The 13,604-nt window shown below is 46.8% G+C and overlaps 1 protein-coding gene across 1 annotated transcript in view; it reads left to right on the top strand.

Moving 5' to 3' along the window:
- Window positions 1-1,810: 1,810 nt before the first annotated feature.
- Window positions 1,811-13,604, top strand: part of TUB (TUB bipartite transcription factor) — a 62,370-nt gene continuing 50,576 nt past the window's right edge. The window contains 3 exon segments of the mRNA XM_060303556.1: window positions 1,811-1,852; window positions 1,855-1,967; window positions 2,509-2,556. Of these exon segments, the coding sequence (XP_060159539.1) occupies window positions 1,811-1,852; window positions 1,855-1,967; window positions 2,509-2,556 (203 nt within the window).

Raw genomic sequence — 13,604 nt, 5'->3', positions numbered from 1 at the left:
AGAAGTTCATGAGGTGTGGAGGGATGTGATTTCCGGTTTCAGGTGGCCACACACGTATACTCACGCACGTGGAAGCCGCCGCGTGCAGCATGTCTGCTCACTACACTTTGTGCTGTCTTCCCTGCACTGGCTTTGGAGCTTTGAGGCATGTTGCAAAGTGGAGAGAACAGCAAACTGAGAGCTGCAGAACTTGGCTGTGACCCCTCCACCTTCTGAACCATCGGTGACGCAAAGGGCAGGGGCTGAGATGCCCTCTCAGCTGACAATCTGTGTTCCGTTCTCTAGAGGCTGCGAGAGTTGACAGAATGGGCTCACCTTTGCACTCTCCTCCCCGGCCACTTACAGTCTCCCCACAAGTCCTTCTCTTGTCTGTTTGGCAGACTTAGAGGCTAAGGGCTCCGGGGTGTGGTCAGGGTGGGGTCAGCAATGTCTGGTTTTGTAACTAGGCATCATTTTCTGCTCAGAAATTTGAAACTGAATCCCAAAGATTCCTAATTATTATTCTAAGCTCTCACTGAAAATCTGAGTATAATTTTTACAAGAGCATGGCCGAGGATGGGTAAGAAAGGGAACAAGCAGGGCTGGACGGAGGAAAGAGAGAGGCAGAAGGTGACCTGAGCAGGAGCCAGACTGAGACCTGGGAGTGGAGGGCTGGCAGGACTCGGCAAAGGAAAGCTGCTTAGGTTCTGCCCTGAGGCGCGGGGAGCTTCTGAAGGGTTTAAGCAGGGTCGGGAGGCGTGATCAGATTTGCATTTAGAATGCTTACTCTGGTGCCCGTTGGAGGATGGATGGATTTGAGAGGGGCAAGTTCTAAGCAGACACCATCCTGGTGCCGAACTCTGGGCAACGGATGAGGAGGCCCCACAGAGGATAGGGGTCCAGGGAAGGGGGAGGGGGGAGCTAAGGGATGCTTGGTAGATAACCTCAGAACGGCTTGGTTGTTTGCATTGGCTGAGGAAGGCGGACAGGGAAAAGAGGGAGCAATCGTGGCACCTGGGGGGCTGTATGTGTCACTCTCAGAGACAGGATATATAGCACAAATGCTCAGAGTCACAGAAAGTCCCAAGCTGTGTACCTCAGTGTGAGCTTTTGCAGGACATCCAGAGGGATGTGTCCAGAGAGCAAGCAGATGGAACGGGGTCTAGAGTTTAGGAGGGGAGTGAGCCCATGATATAAGCATGGATGTTCTCTATGTAAAGGCTGTGGGAGTTGAAGCCCTGTGAGGGGATAAGACCACTCGGTACACTTGAGGTTGAGTGAGAGGACAAGAGGCTGAGGACACAGACAAGGAACTCCTAGATCCCCCGTCAGTTCCTCAGAGGCACAGTGTGTGTGTCCCCCAGGACACAGCCTGCCACTGGCCCCTAGCCCAGGGCTGGCCACAGAGAGGGCATCAGTGAATGTGTCTGGCTGTGATTCTTCCAGATGAGGCCTTTGTCCTCAATGTACCTGCCTTTGCCAGGGTTGTCATAGTAACCACAGTTGCAGGGATACTCGGTCTCTGTGTTGCCATGGAAACGAGCACTTGGGTGTCCCTGAGTGACATGGCCACTGAGGACTTGGAGATTCACTCTGTCCTGAAGGGTTTGGGAGTGAGACTGTGACTGGCAGAGAGGGTTTCCATGTCCTAATGAATCAGTGATGGTGGTGGTTAGTCTGACTGTTGCCACGGAGATGGAGGAAGACACCCAGGTGGCTTGTGCTAGCTTCAGTACTGAGCTGGTGAGACAAGGCACTGCAACGGGCTCCAGGTCTTTGTGTGCAGCCTGAACAGGACCAGCCTGCAAATTCACCCCATCCTCTGGCTGCCATGGGGCCCAGGACCCCTTTGCTTTCTTTTTGGGTTTGCACCCTTTTGCCAAGACAGGGATTTTGTTCCCAGGAGGCACTCCCCGGCCCATGGGATCTCAGCATTCAAAGCAACACAGGAAACCTGGGCCCCTGAAACGGGGCCACCGAAGAGATCGGTAAGCACTCAACACCCCCACCTTTAGCCCATGGACCCCACCCTGTGTCCACTGCATTCCCCACGACTTCCCCCCTCTGCAGTCCCAAGGCCCTCCCTTCCCCTACCACATGGGGTCCCACTGCTTATCCCTCCCAAAGCCTCAGGCTCTAGACAGGTGAACAGGGGGCCTTTGCTCCCCTGCCTGCCCGGGATCTTGGGGGAACCCTCCACCACGGGAGGGAGGCCTCTGCCCCTGGCGGCTTCTGCCCTCTGCCTCTGCTGGTGGGCTCCTCCTGCAGCCTCCACCCCGCCCCTGTGCTCTGTTCCTCTGGCTTCAGCCGTTACTGCCCTCATTCTGAGCTGCCTGACTGCTGTCCTGCGCCCCACAGAGCCAGCACCTGCGGGAAGTCCCTCCACCTGATCCCGCTTAACTCCCACTGGAAGTGGCTGGGACCGAGGCCCTGGAGGAGGCCTTGAGCGGCACGGTCCGGCCAGGCAAGGGGCAGGAATGACGAGGTGAGGCACAAGGCCGTGGAGTCACCCCTGCTTTTTGTCCTCAGGAGAACAACCAGGAGGAAGTACTGGAAGGAAGGAAGGGAGATCGCTCGGTGAGCTGACAGGGGAGGAGGGTGTGCTGCCCGGGGAAGGGCTGCCCACAGGAGCCTGTGTGGGGAGGGCGTGGGCAGGAGAGGGCGGCTCGGTGGCAGTGGACGCGGTTTGCGCTCAGCCATGTGCGTGGGAAGTGGGGTGCGCTGGAGCGTGTGACCCCTAAGTGAAGTCTTCCCTCGCTGTGGCTGTTGGGGCTGGTGGCCTGGGTTTGTTGCTCCTGGACCCTTCTGTGGTCCTTTTGCCCAACTCCAGCCAGGGGATGTTGCTGAGAGGGCCCAGAGTTCGGGAGTCTGCTGCCCAGCCTGTCCTGGGTCCCTCAGCCAGGCATTCCCAGGACCACTAAGAGTATTCAGATCCCCAGACCCACATTCTCCCTGCCCTAGGCTGGCATCCCCACGGCCTGCTTCTGCAGTCAGGAGATGGGGCTTTTCTAGGACTCCTGACCGGAGCCTCCTTTGTGCTTTATTGATAGCAGGGTCCCTAGGATATATTTCTTGGCCCAGAGGATGGGCAGGAACAGCTGCCCTCTGAAGGAGGGGCCTTGCCTCATAGATGAGGCAAGATGTCGGACCCCCTTCCCAGGTGCCGTGTGGGCCGAGGGCTCCCAGTACCTGCGGAATCTGCCTGCCCTTTCAGGGACCAGGCGGAAGACATGGGGGGCATCAGGGGCTCTGGTTTGCGCCCTCATGGATGTTGGTCCTGGGTTTCTGCTGAGGTCTCTGATGAAGTGTCCTAAAAGGGGGGCTCTGTGGAGAACCATGGGTCTCAGTATGGCCCTGTGTTCTCCTTTTCTACAGCCTCAAACCAGGTTGACTTTTTAGCCTAAAGAAAAGTTCATGCGGAGAAAGATGGGGAGTGGGGGTGGGGAGGTGGTATATCCCCTGAGGCTACTTCACAGGCTCTTGGGAAGGAGGAGGGGGAGGGGTGTAAGGATTGAACCCCAGGGGGCGGACTCTGCTGTATGACTCTAATGAGGCTTGAAGACTTCAGCTCATTTGTCCTCTGCAGCTGGTGCATTTTGAGTGATGTGAGCTGATGAGCCTCCTGCTTGCACCCGCCACCCATACGCCGTCAAGGCCGAGAGAATCTCTAAGATGCATCTTACCCTTTGATTAGCAGGCAAAACTGAGGCGTCAGGGCAGGGTCACACTGCAAGTTCACAGCAGAGTCAGGACCAGAACCCAGGCCCCCTGCTCATGGCTCTATGCACTACAGGCCCGGGAGCCAGCCTCGCTGTGTGGGAGTCAAGGGGCCTACTGGGAGTGCACAGTCCTCTGGTTTTGACCCTGCCTCCTGTGAATGGAGGCCCTGAGCATACGGTGGGCTATATACCCACAGCTGATGCCTGGCTGGCAGAGACACCTGGCTATACCAGCTTTCTGGGATGACTCTTTCCGGGATTTGGGGCCTCTCTACTTTACCCAGGGTCCCCCACACCACCCTGGCTCTTCCATGTTGAAAGGCTCTGGTGCCAACAAGCGTGACATTTTACTCACGGCAGCCTGTATGGGCTCACAGGGCCGTGAGTAGAGGGACAAGGGAGTTGAGGGGCCAGGCAGCCTCAGGGTTAAGGCTGAGTTCTAGGGACATATCTCTGTACGCTGGGGATAGTCATAATCGATGGCAAAGTTACATGGTCCAGCCATGGAAGGACGTAGCCAGAGTAAAAGAATCTTGTCACAGTGTTTTTATTGTAGGTTCTACCGATCATACTGGCAGCTTCCATGTCCGTGAGGACAGTTCCTCTGTACCCTGGCCTCTGAGATTTTTGTTGTCATCAACTCACTGAATGTCACCCATTACTGGGATCTTGTCGTTTGAAGCTGTCCCACCTCTGAAGTCTTAGTCTCTCCGTACCTCCTATGCAGTTTCCCTCCACTCCACTATGTCCGTTCATAGACACCTTCAGGCTCCTACCTCCTAGTTTTTCTCCTTGCCCTGAATCAACCCTTGATCCTATGCAGTCTGGACCCCATGACGTGTTACTTCAACTCTTCACCAGTCACCACCTGGCCCCCTTAGTCTCCCACGCCACCCCTAGAACATGGTAACTGCCTGCCTTCTCTAGTCCTTACTTACAGGGATGGGGAGGAGGGTGGGGGATGGGAATCGCTTCACGAATTGACACTAGTCCAAGTTCATGGTCCACAGCCTCAGCTGAGCCCCCAGTACGGCCCAGCAGTCCTGCTGCCTAGGCCCACTCCAGTTCCGCTTCAGCTTTTTCAAAGCTCTCACATAATCCCTCGACTTTTCTTTCTTTTTTTAAAAAAATATTTATTTATTTGGTTGCTCCGGGTCTTAATTGTGGCAGGCGGGCTCCTTAGTTGTGGCATGCGGACTCTTAGTTGAGGCACGCATGTGGGATCTAGTTCCCTGGCCTAGGATCGGACCCAGGCCCCGTGCATTGGGAGCGTGGAGTCTTAACCACTGCGCCACCAGGGAAGTCCCAATCCCTCTGCTTTTCTACTCCACAGTTTCCCTACTCATTCCCAGCAGTCTACCTAGGCTCTCTCTTTATAAAGTAAAGAAAATTTGCCAAGAGGAAATTTCTTTAACCTCTGCCCTGGCCTGCATCCATGCCCATCCATGCTTCTGGCCCCCATCATACTGAGAGATAGGTGTTCCTCTTCCAGCTAACCTCTCTACCAGAGATCTGGGGACCCTCCCCTCTGCCCCTCCACCCGAGATCCCCCCCTCTGTTGCTTCTCCCCTCTTCATCTTCATCGGCTCCCCTCTCCTGGCTCCTTCATTTGTAAGCCAGTTACGAAATAAAACAAAAACACCTTGACTTTACAACCTCCTCTCTCTCCTGCCCTTCTCAGCCAAGCCTGTTAAAATCAAAGCCATTGTTTATTACCTCCATTTCCTCACCTCCTGCTGAGTCTTTAGTCCACAGCGACCTGGCTGCTGCCCCCACTTTACCACCCGAGCTTCTCATCCTGTGTCTCCAGTGAGTCTTACTGTAAAACCAGCTGAAGCTTTCAGTTCCCAGTTGACCTCTCAGCAGCATTTGATGCCACTGAGTGCACTCTGCCTTTCGAAGCCCTCTTCCTTGCATTCCGTGACCCCTCACTCTCCTTTACCACCTGCCATCCTGATAATTATTTCTCAGTTTTCTTCATGAGATTTTCTTCCTCTGTTCACCCTGGAAGTGCTGATATGGCCCAGGATTCTGTCTTGGTCTCTTTTCTCCCTTAAACTTGTTTCTGGTGGTCTCATGGATTACCATGGCTTTAATTTCCATCTCTAACTGATGACTAGAGCTGTTCCCTAGACCCTTCTCCTTACTTCTACTTTTTCTTTTTTGTTCTATCAGATTTTCCTCATGTGTATTGAAGTTCTGTTCATAGGTACAGAAACATGTAAGATTGTTATGTCCTCTCAAGAACTTAACCCCTTCATCAACAAGAAATGTCCTTCTTTATCTATGGTAACATTTCTTGTTCTGAAGTCCAATTGGTCTGATAATAATATAAACACTCCAGCTTTCTCTTCATTAGTGTTTGCATGGCGTATCTTTTTCTATCCTTTTACTTTTAACCTCTCTGACTTTATTTTTTTTTAATTAATTTATTTATTCATTCATCTTAGGCCGCGCTGGGTCTTCGTTGCTGTGATGGGCTTTCTCTAGTTGCGGCGACGGGCTTTCTCTAGTTGCGGCGAGTGGGGGCTACTCTTCGTTGCGGTGTGCGGGCTTCTCATTGTGGTGGCCTCTCTTGTTGCGGAGCACAGGCTCCAGATGCGCAGGCTCAGCAGTTGTGGCTCATGGGCTCTAGAGCGCAGGTGCAGTAGTTGTGGCACACAGGTTTAGTTGCTCCATGGCATGTGAGATCTTCCTGGACAGGGCTCAAACCTGTGTCCCCTGCATTGGCAGGCGGATTCTTAACCACTGTGTCACCAGGGAAGTCCCTCTGACTTTAAAGTGGGTTTCTTTTGGAAATTGTATCATTGTCATTTTTTAAAATTAATTAATTAATTTATTTATTTATTTTGGGCTTAGTTGGGTCTTCCTTGCTGTGCGCCGGCTTTCTCTAGTTGCGGCGAGCGGGGGCTACTCTTCGTTGTGGTGCGTGGACTTCTCATTGCAGTGGCTTCTCTTGTTGCAGAGTACAGGCTCTAGGTGAGCGGGCTCAGTAGTTGTGGCTCACGGGCTCCAGAGCACAGGCTCAGTAGTTGTGGCGCACGGGCTTAGTTGCTCTGAGGCATGTGGGATCTTTCCGGACTGGGGATCGAACCTGTGTCCCCTGCATCAGCAGGCGGATTCCTAACCACTGTGCCACCAGGGAAGTCCCTCATTGTCATTTTTATGCAGGCTGACCAGCTTGGCTTTTTAATTGGAATGTTTAGACCATTTACATTTAACGTTATCATCAATATGGTTGATTTAAAATCTGCCATCTTGCTATTAGTATTCTATTTGTCCCACTTGTTCTTTGTTTTCTTTTTCTTCTTTTCCTGCTTCCTTTGAGAGTGGGTGTCTTTTATGATTCTGTTTTATCTCTCTTCTTAGCTTATTAGTTATTAGCTTACGTGTCTTTTATGATTCTACTTTATCTCTATTCTTAGCTTGTTTTTGTTTATGTTTATGTTTGTTTTTCTTAGTGGTTACTCTGGGGTTTACAATGTACATCTTAAACTTACCACAGTCTACCTTAAAACGTTATACCACTTCATGAATATCATAAGAAACTTACAACAGTGTACTTCCATTCCCCCTTCTTGTCTTTTAGCTGTTGTCATGCATTTTGCTTTTACTTTTGATATAAACCCAACTATACATTGTCATTATTTTTGCTTTAAACAGTCAATTATCTTTAAAAAAAAACCTTTATTGGGATATAATTTATATACCGTGCAATTCATCTATTTATAGTGTACAGTTCAATGTGTTTTAAGTTGTGCAGCCAACACTACAATCAATTTTAGAACATTTTAATTTACCCCACACCCCCCAAAAAAACCCATGCCCATTAGTAGTCACTCCTCCTTCCTCTCCCCACCCCCATCCATACACAACTGCTAATTTACTTTCTGTCTCTGTAGATTTGCCTATTTTGGACATATCATGTAAGTGGAATCACACAATATGTGGTCCTTTGTGACTGACTCCTTTCCTATCATAATGTTTTCAAGGTTCATTCATGTTGTAGCATGTCTCAATACTTCATTTCTTTTCATTGCCAAATAATATTCAATTATATGGATATATCACATTTGTTTATTCATTCGTCAGTTGATGGACATTCACATTGTTTCCACTTTTTAGCTATTATAAATGATGCTGCTGTGAACATTTGTGGACATGTTTCCTTTCTCTTGGGTATATGCCTAAGGGTAGAACTTCTGGGAGACTGTATGTTCAACCTTTTTGGGGAACTGCCAGACTGTTTTCCAAAGTGGCTGTACCATTTCACATTCCCACCAGCAATGCATGAGAATTCTAATTTCTCCACATCCTTGCCAATACACATTTTATCTGTGGTTTTGATTATAGCTATCCTAGTGAGTGTAAAGTGGTATCTTATTCTGGTTTTGACTTATATTTCCCTGGTGACTAATGGTGTGCCTGTAAGTCATTTATGTATCTTCCTTGGAAAAATGTCTATTCAGATCCTTTGCTCATCTTTAAATGGACCGTCTTTTTATTACTGAGTTGTAAGCATTCTTTATGTATTCTAGATATAAGGAGTCCCTTGTCAGATAATAATTTGCAACTATTTTATCCCTTTCTGTGCGTTGTCTTTTCACTTTCTTAATGGTGTTCTTTACAACACAAAAGTTTTAAATTTTTATGAAGTCTAATTTACCTATTGTTTTCTTTTGTTGCTTGTGTTTTTGGTGTCATATCTATTGAAATCATTGCTTAATCAAAGGTCACAAAGATTTATGCCTATGTTTCCTCCTAAGAGTTTTATAGTTTTAGCTCTCACATTTAGGTCTTTCAGTAATTTTGAGTTAATTTTTGTATATAGTGTGAGGTGGGGGGTGTTCCCAGATTTTTCTTATTTTGGATATTCAGTGGTCCCAGCACAATTTGCTGAAAAAAACTGTTTTTTCTACAATCAAATGGTCTTGGCATCCTTGCCAAAAATCAATTGACTGTAAATGTGACTTTATTTCTGGCCTCTCAATTCTACTATATTGATTTATGAGTCTGTCCTTGTACCAGTACCACACTGTCTTGATTACTGTAACTTTGTAGTAAGTTTTGAAATCAGGAAGTGTGAGCTCTCCAAATTTGTTCTTTTTTTTTTTTTTGCGGTACGCAGGCCTCTAACTGTTGTGACCTCTTCCGTTGTGGAGCACGGGCTCCGGACGCGCAGGCCCAGCGGCCATGGCTCATGGGCCCAGCTGCTCCGCAGCATGTGGGATCTTCCCGGACCGGGGCACGAACCCGTGTCCCCTGCATCGGCAGGCGGACTCTCAACCGCTGCACCACCAGGGAAGCCCCAAATTTGTCCTTTTTCAAGATTGTTTTGGCTATGCTGGGCCCCTTGAGTTTCCATATGAATTTTAGGACCAGATTGTCAATTTCTGCAAAGAGACCAGCTGGTATTCTGATGGGGATTGTGTTGAATCTGTAGATCAATTTGAGGAGTATTGCTGTCTTAACAACATTTAATCTTCTGATCCATAAACACAGGATATCTTCTAATTTATTTAGGTCTTCTTTAATTTCTTTGAAAGAAGTTTGTCGTTTTCAATGAACAGTCTATACTTCTTTTTAAAAAATTCATTCCGAAGTATTTTTTGATGCTTTTGTAAATTGAATTGTTTTCCTAATTTCGTTTTTGGATTGTTCACTGCAAGTATATAGAAACATAACTGATTTTATATATTGATCTTGTATCCTGCTAGCTTGCTGAACTTGTTCATTAGTTCTCATAGCTTTTAGTGGACACTCAGGTGTTATTTATACAAAATCATGTCATCTATGAATAGAGGTCATTTTACTTCTTCCTTTCTAATCTGAATGCCTTTTATATCATCTTCCTGCCTGTTCCTCTTGGCTAGAACCTCCAGTACAATGTTGAATAGATTTGTTTTGATCTAATAGGTATGCATTCAGCCTTTCACTTTTAAGTATGATGTTAGTTTTTGGTTTTCCATAGATGCCCCTTGTCAGGTTGAGGAAATCCCCTTCTATTCCTAATTTGTTGAATGATTTTCTCATGAAGTGGTGTCAAATTTTTTCAAATGCTTTTTCTGCGTTTATTGAGATGATTGTGTGGTTTTGTCCTTTATTCTACTGATATTGTGGATTATATTAATTGACTTTTGGATGACAAGCCAACTCTGCACCCCTGGGATAAATCCTACTTGGTCAGGATGTATAATCCTTCTTATATGTTGCTGAATTCAGTTTGTTTGTTTGTTTAATGAGGAAAAATATTTTACATATACCTGCATATTTACCATTTCCAGTGTTCTTCATACGTGTATTCAAATTGTCATCTAGTATCATTTTCCTTTTACTGTAATCATGGGTTCCATGTGAATCTGCTACTGGACTGTGACCTCTCTGAGGGTAAAGCCCCATCTTGCTTGGCTCTGTACTCTTGGTGGAGGACAGGAGTGGGTGCTCAGTGTGAGTGCACTGAATGAATGAAAGCTGGGTATGGAGGCATGGCTGGTGGAAACAAGGAGACCCAAGACCAGCTGCCCTTCACTGGCCTGGTTGTCTCAGAGCAGAAGAGCTCAGTGCAGCAGAGCCTTCCTCCCAGAGCTGGGCAACACTGGGCTTGAGGGTTCGTGCTCTGCTGCACAGGGGCTAGACTTGCATGAGCCTTCATGTGGCTGCATTTATACCTGCTTCAGAGGGAGCCCTGCTGTATCGTCATCCTGGCCTGCATGGGCCTGAGCCCCAGGGAGGGTCTTGGGGTAGCTGGGTTTTAGGCTTCTCGGCAGAGCTATCTCCTACATGAAAGTCAGAAACTGCCACAAGGAGCCTGATGTGTCACAGGAAATTCGTATTGAAAAGAGATTCTAGAATAGGATGTGGTGAAGGGCTTTGATGATTGGGACATGCCACCATGCAATGTAACTCTGCTAGGAAAGTTCCCATTGGCTCATCCATTTTAAAAGTGGTTTATATATATTACTGTCATTCGATTACAAGCTCCATGAAGGCAGGGGCCATGTCTGTCTTTTTCATTGTTGGGTTCTCAGCCTACAGTGCATGTAAACAGTAAGCACAGAATAAATGTTGAATGGACCATAATAGCTAAAATCTCCTGAGGACTTACAGTGTACCACACAGTGCTAAGCCATTTACACGTATTAACTCATGTAACAGTCACAACCACCATATTCATTCTCAATATGAGAGGAAGAAACTGGGACACACAGTGGTTAAGTAAATTGGTCAAAGTCACATTGTCACGTAAGTGGTGAGGCAAGCTTTCAAAGGCTTGTGCCCTTAACCTTTATTGAATGAATGAATGAATGAATTTGTACATATGAGTATTTTGATATATAGTGTCTACAAAGGGGACCATATCATAATAGATAAAGATATATTTCTTAAAACAATCATCAGAACATCAGACTTTCCATTATTTGGACTGTCCATACTCAATATCAATTAATGTCTCTCTCTATAATATATATAATGTTAAATACAATATTCAATTAAATGTAGTAATTCTGTAAGTATTAACTAATGCTCACATATAGTCTATAGCATCACTATTAACATTGTGATCTTACTGCATGCCAGGCTTTGTGTTAAGTGTTTTACATAAATTGTCTTATTTAACATTCATAATTCCGTGAAATAGGTGTTAGAATCCCTGTGAATTTCTGTGATATAACTAAGGCTCAGAGAGGCTAAGCCCTGAGAGGTCACAGAGCTTATCACAAAGCCGGATTTGAGCCCATGTCTATTTGACTCCATATCTGTGCTCTTAAGGGCTTTGCTGTACTCCCTCTCCTGTAGTCTGGCTGAAGCAGGGGCTGCCTTGGGACTTCCAAGCTCTCACTCTCCCAGAAAGCTCCCAAATCCTAGGGCCTGGTCCCCACTTCACAGCCCTACCCAAGGGGGATGATCAGTGCCCCAGGCAGGTTTTCCCAGACCCTGTCCAGCAGGGAGAGATGAAGCTTCAACAGTTCAGACACTGTGGTGTGTAATCCTAGTACCTTAGAACTTGAGGGATGCCATATTGGAGCCCATCCTAGACCAACTAAATCAGAATCTCTGGGAGTAAGCCCAAGAATCTGAATTTTTAAATAGCTCCCCAGGAGACTCTGATGTCTAGAAAGATTTGGGAACCACTGGCCCAGGCTCAGGAAAGAGGAAATGGATACTCCTCAGGAAAGAAAGTAAGGGCTCTTGCCCAGGCCAACTTCACAACACCTTTTAGAAACATGGTGGCATCATGTGGTATGAACATATATTGTAAAATAATATTAAAAATTTTAAAAGAACGTATGTTCATTGCAGTAAATTTGGGATACATAAAACAATATAAGGAAGAAACGTAAGATTACCTATAATCCTAACACCCAGAGGCAACTCCTGTTAGCATTTTGATTTATTTCTATTTTTTTAACTTTTCTTTATAGTATAGTACACATAAAAATGCACAAATATTGAGTACACAGATTATAATGAATTTTCACAGCTGAACACAGTTATCTTTTTTTTTTTTTTTTTTGCGGTACGCGGGGCTCTCACTGTTGTGGCCTCTCCCATTGCGGAGCACAGGCTCCGGATGCGCAGGCCCAGCGGCCATGGCTCACGGGCCCAGCCGCTCCGCAGCATGTGGGATCTTCCCGGACCGGGACATGAACCCGTGTCCCCTGCATTGGCAGGCGGACTCTCAACCACTGCGCCACCAGGGAAGCCCTGAACACAGTTATCTTAACAAAACTCAGACCAAGAAACAAAACATTGCCAGCACCCTAGAAATTCCCTTTGAACTCCTTTCTGGTAACTTCCCCCTCCAAAGCAGTTAAACCGACTTCTAACATTATGGATTAATTTTGCCTGTGTTTGACATTTATATAAATGGAATAATTTGTTATATCCTCTTGGGGTCTGGTTTATTTTGCCAATATTATATTTGTGAAGTTAGGCAAGTACAGTAGTTCATTTATTGTCACTGTATAGTATTTGTGTGACTATAGCATAGTTTATGTGTCCATTTTACTGTTGATGGCATTTGGGGAGTTTAAAGTGTTTGGCAACTGTGACTAGTGCTGTTACGAACAGTCTTTTTTTTTTTTTTTTAAAGTACCTGACACATTCAGTCCTTTTTTTTTTAACTTGCTTATTTATTTATTTATTTATTTTTGGCTGTGTTGGGTCTTTGTTTCTGTGTGAGGGCTTTCTCTAGTTGCGGCAAGCGGGGGGGCCACTCTTCATTGCGGTGCGCGGGCCCCTCACTATCGCAGCCTCTCTTGTTGTGGAGCACAGGCTCCAGACGCGCAGGCTCAGTAGTTGTGGCTCACGGGCCTAGTTGCTCCGCGGCATGTGGGATCTTCCCAGACCAGGGCTCGAACCCGTGTCCCCTGCATTGGCAGGCAGATTCTCAACCACTGCGCCACCAGGGAAGCCCTATGAACATTTTTGTACCTGTCTCTTGCTGCATGTGTGTACGCATATCTGCGAGCTATGTACCTAGGAATGGAATTGCTGAGTTTTATGTTCAGCTCCAGCTGGTGTTGCCAAAGTTGTCCAAAATGGTTCTCCAAATGCACTTTTGCCAGCAGTATATGAGTCCTGGTTGTTCCACATCTTCACCAAAAGTGTTTTTATTTTAGCCGTCCTGGTGAGTGTGTGGTTTTGTTGTTTTGCTTTGCATTTCCCTGATGAATAGTGAAGTTGAGCACCTTTTCCTTCATGTTTTGTTTTGTTTTTTTTGGTTGCACTTCATGGATCACGGGATCTTAATTCCCTGACCAGGGATTGAACCCGGGCCCACAGCAATGAAAGCACTGAGTCCTAACCACTCGACCATCAGGGAATTCCCACCCTTCATGTATATATATATATTTTTTAATAAATGTATTTATTTTATTTATTTATTTTTGGCTGCGTTGGGTC

This window comes from Globicephala melas, chromosome 8, assembly GCF_963455315.2.
Source record: "Globicephala melas chromosome 8, mGloMel1.2, whole genome shotgun sequence".
Classification (NCBI taxonomy): domain Eukaryota; kingdom Metazoa; phylum Chordata; class Mammalia; order Artiodactyla; family Delphinidae; genus Globicephala; species Globicephala melas.
This window is presented reverse-complemented; position numbering and strand designations above follow the sequence as displayed.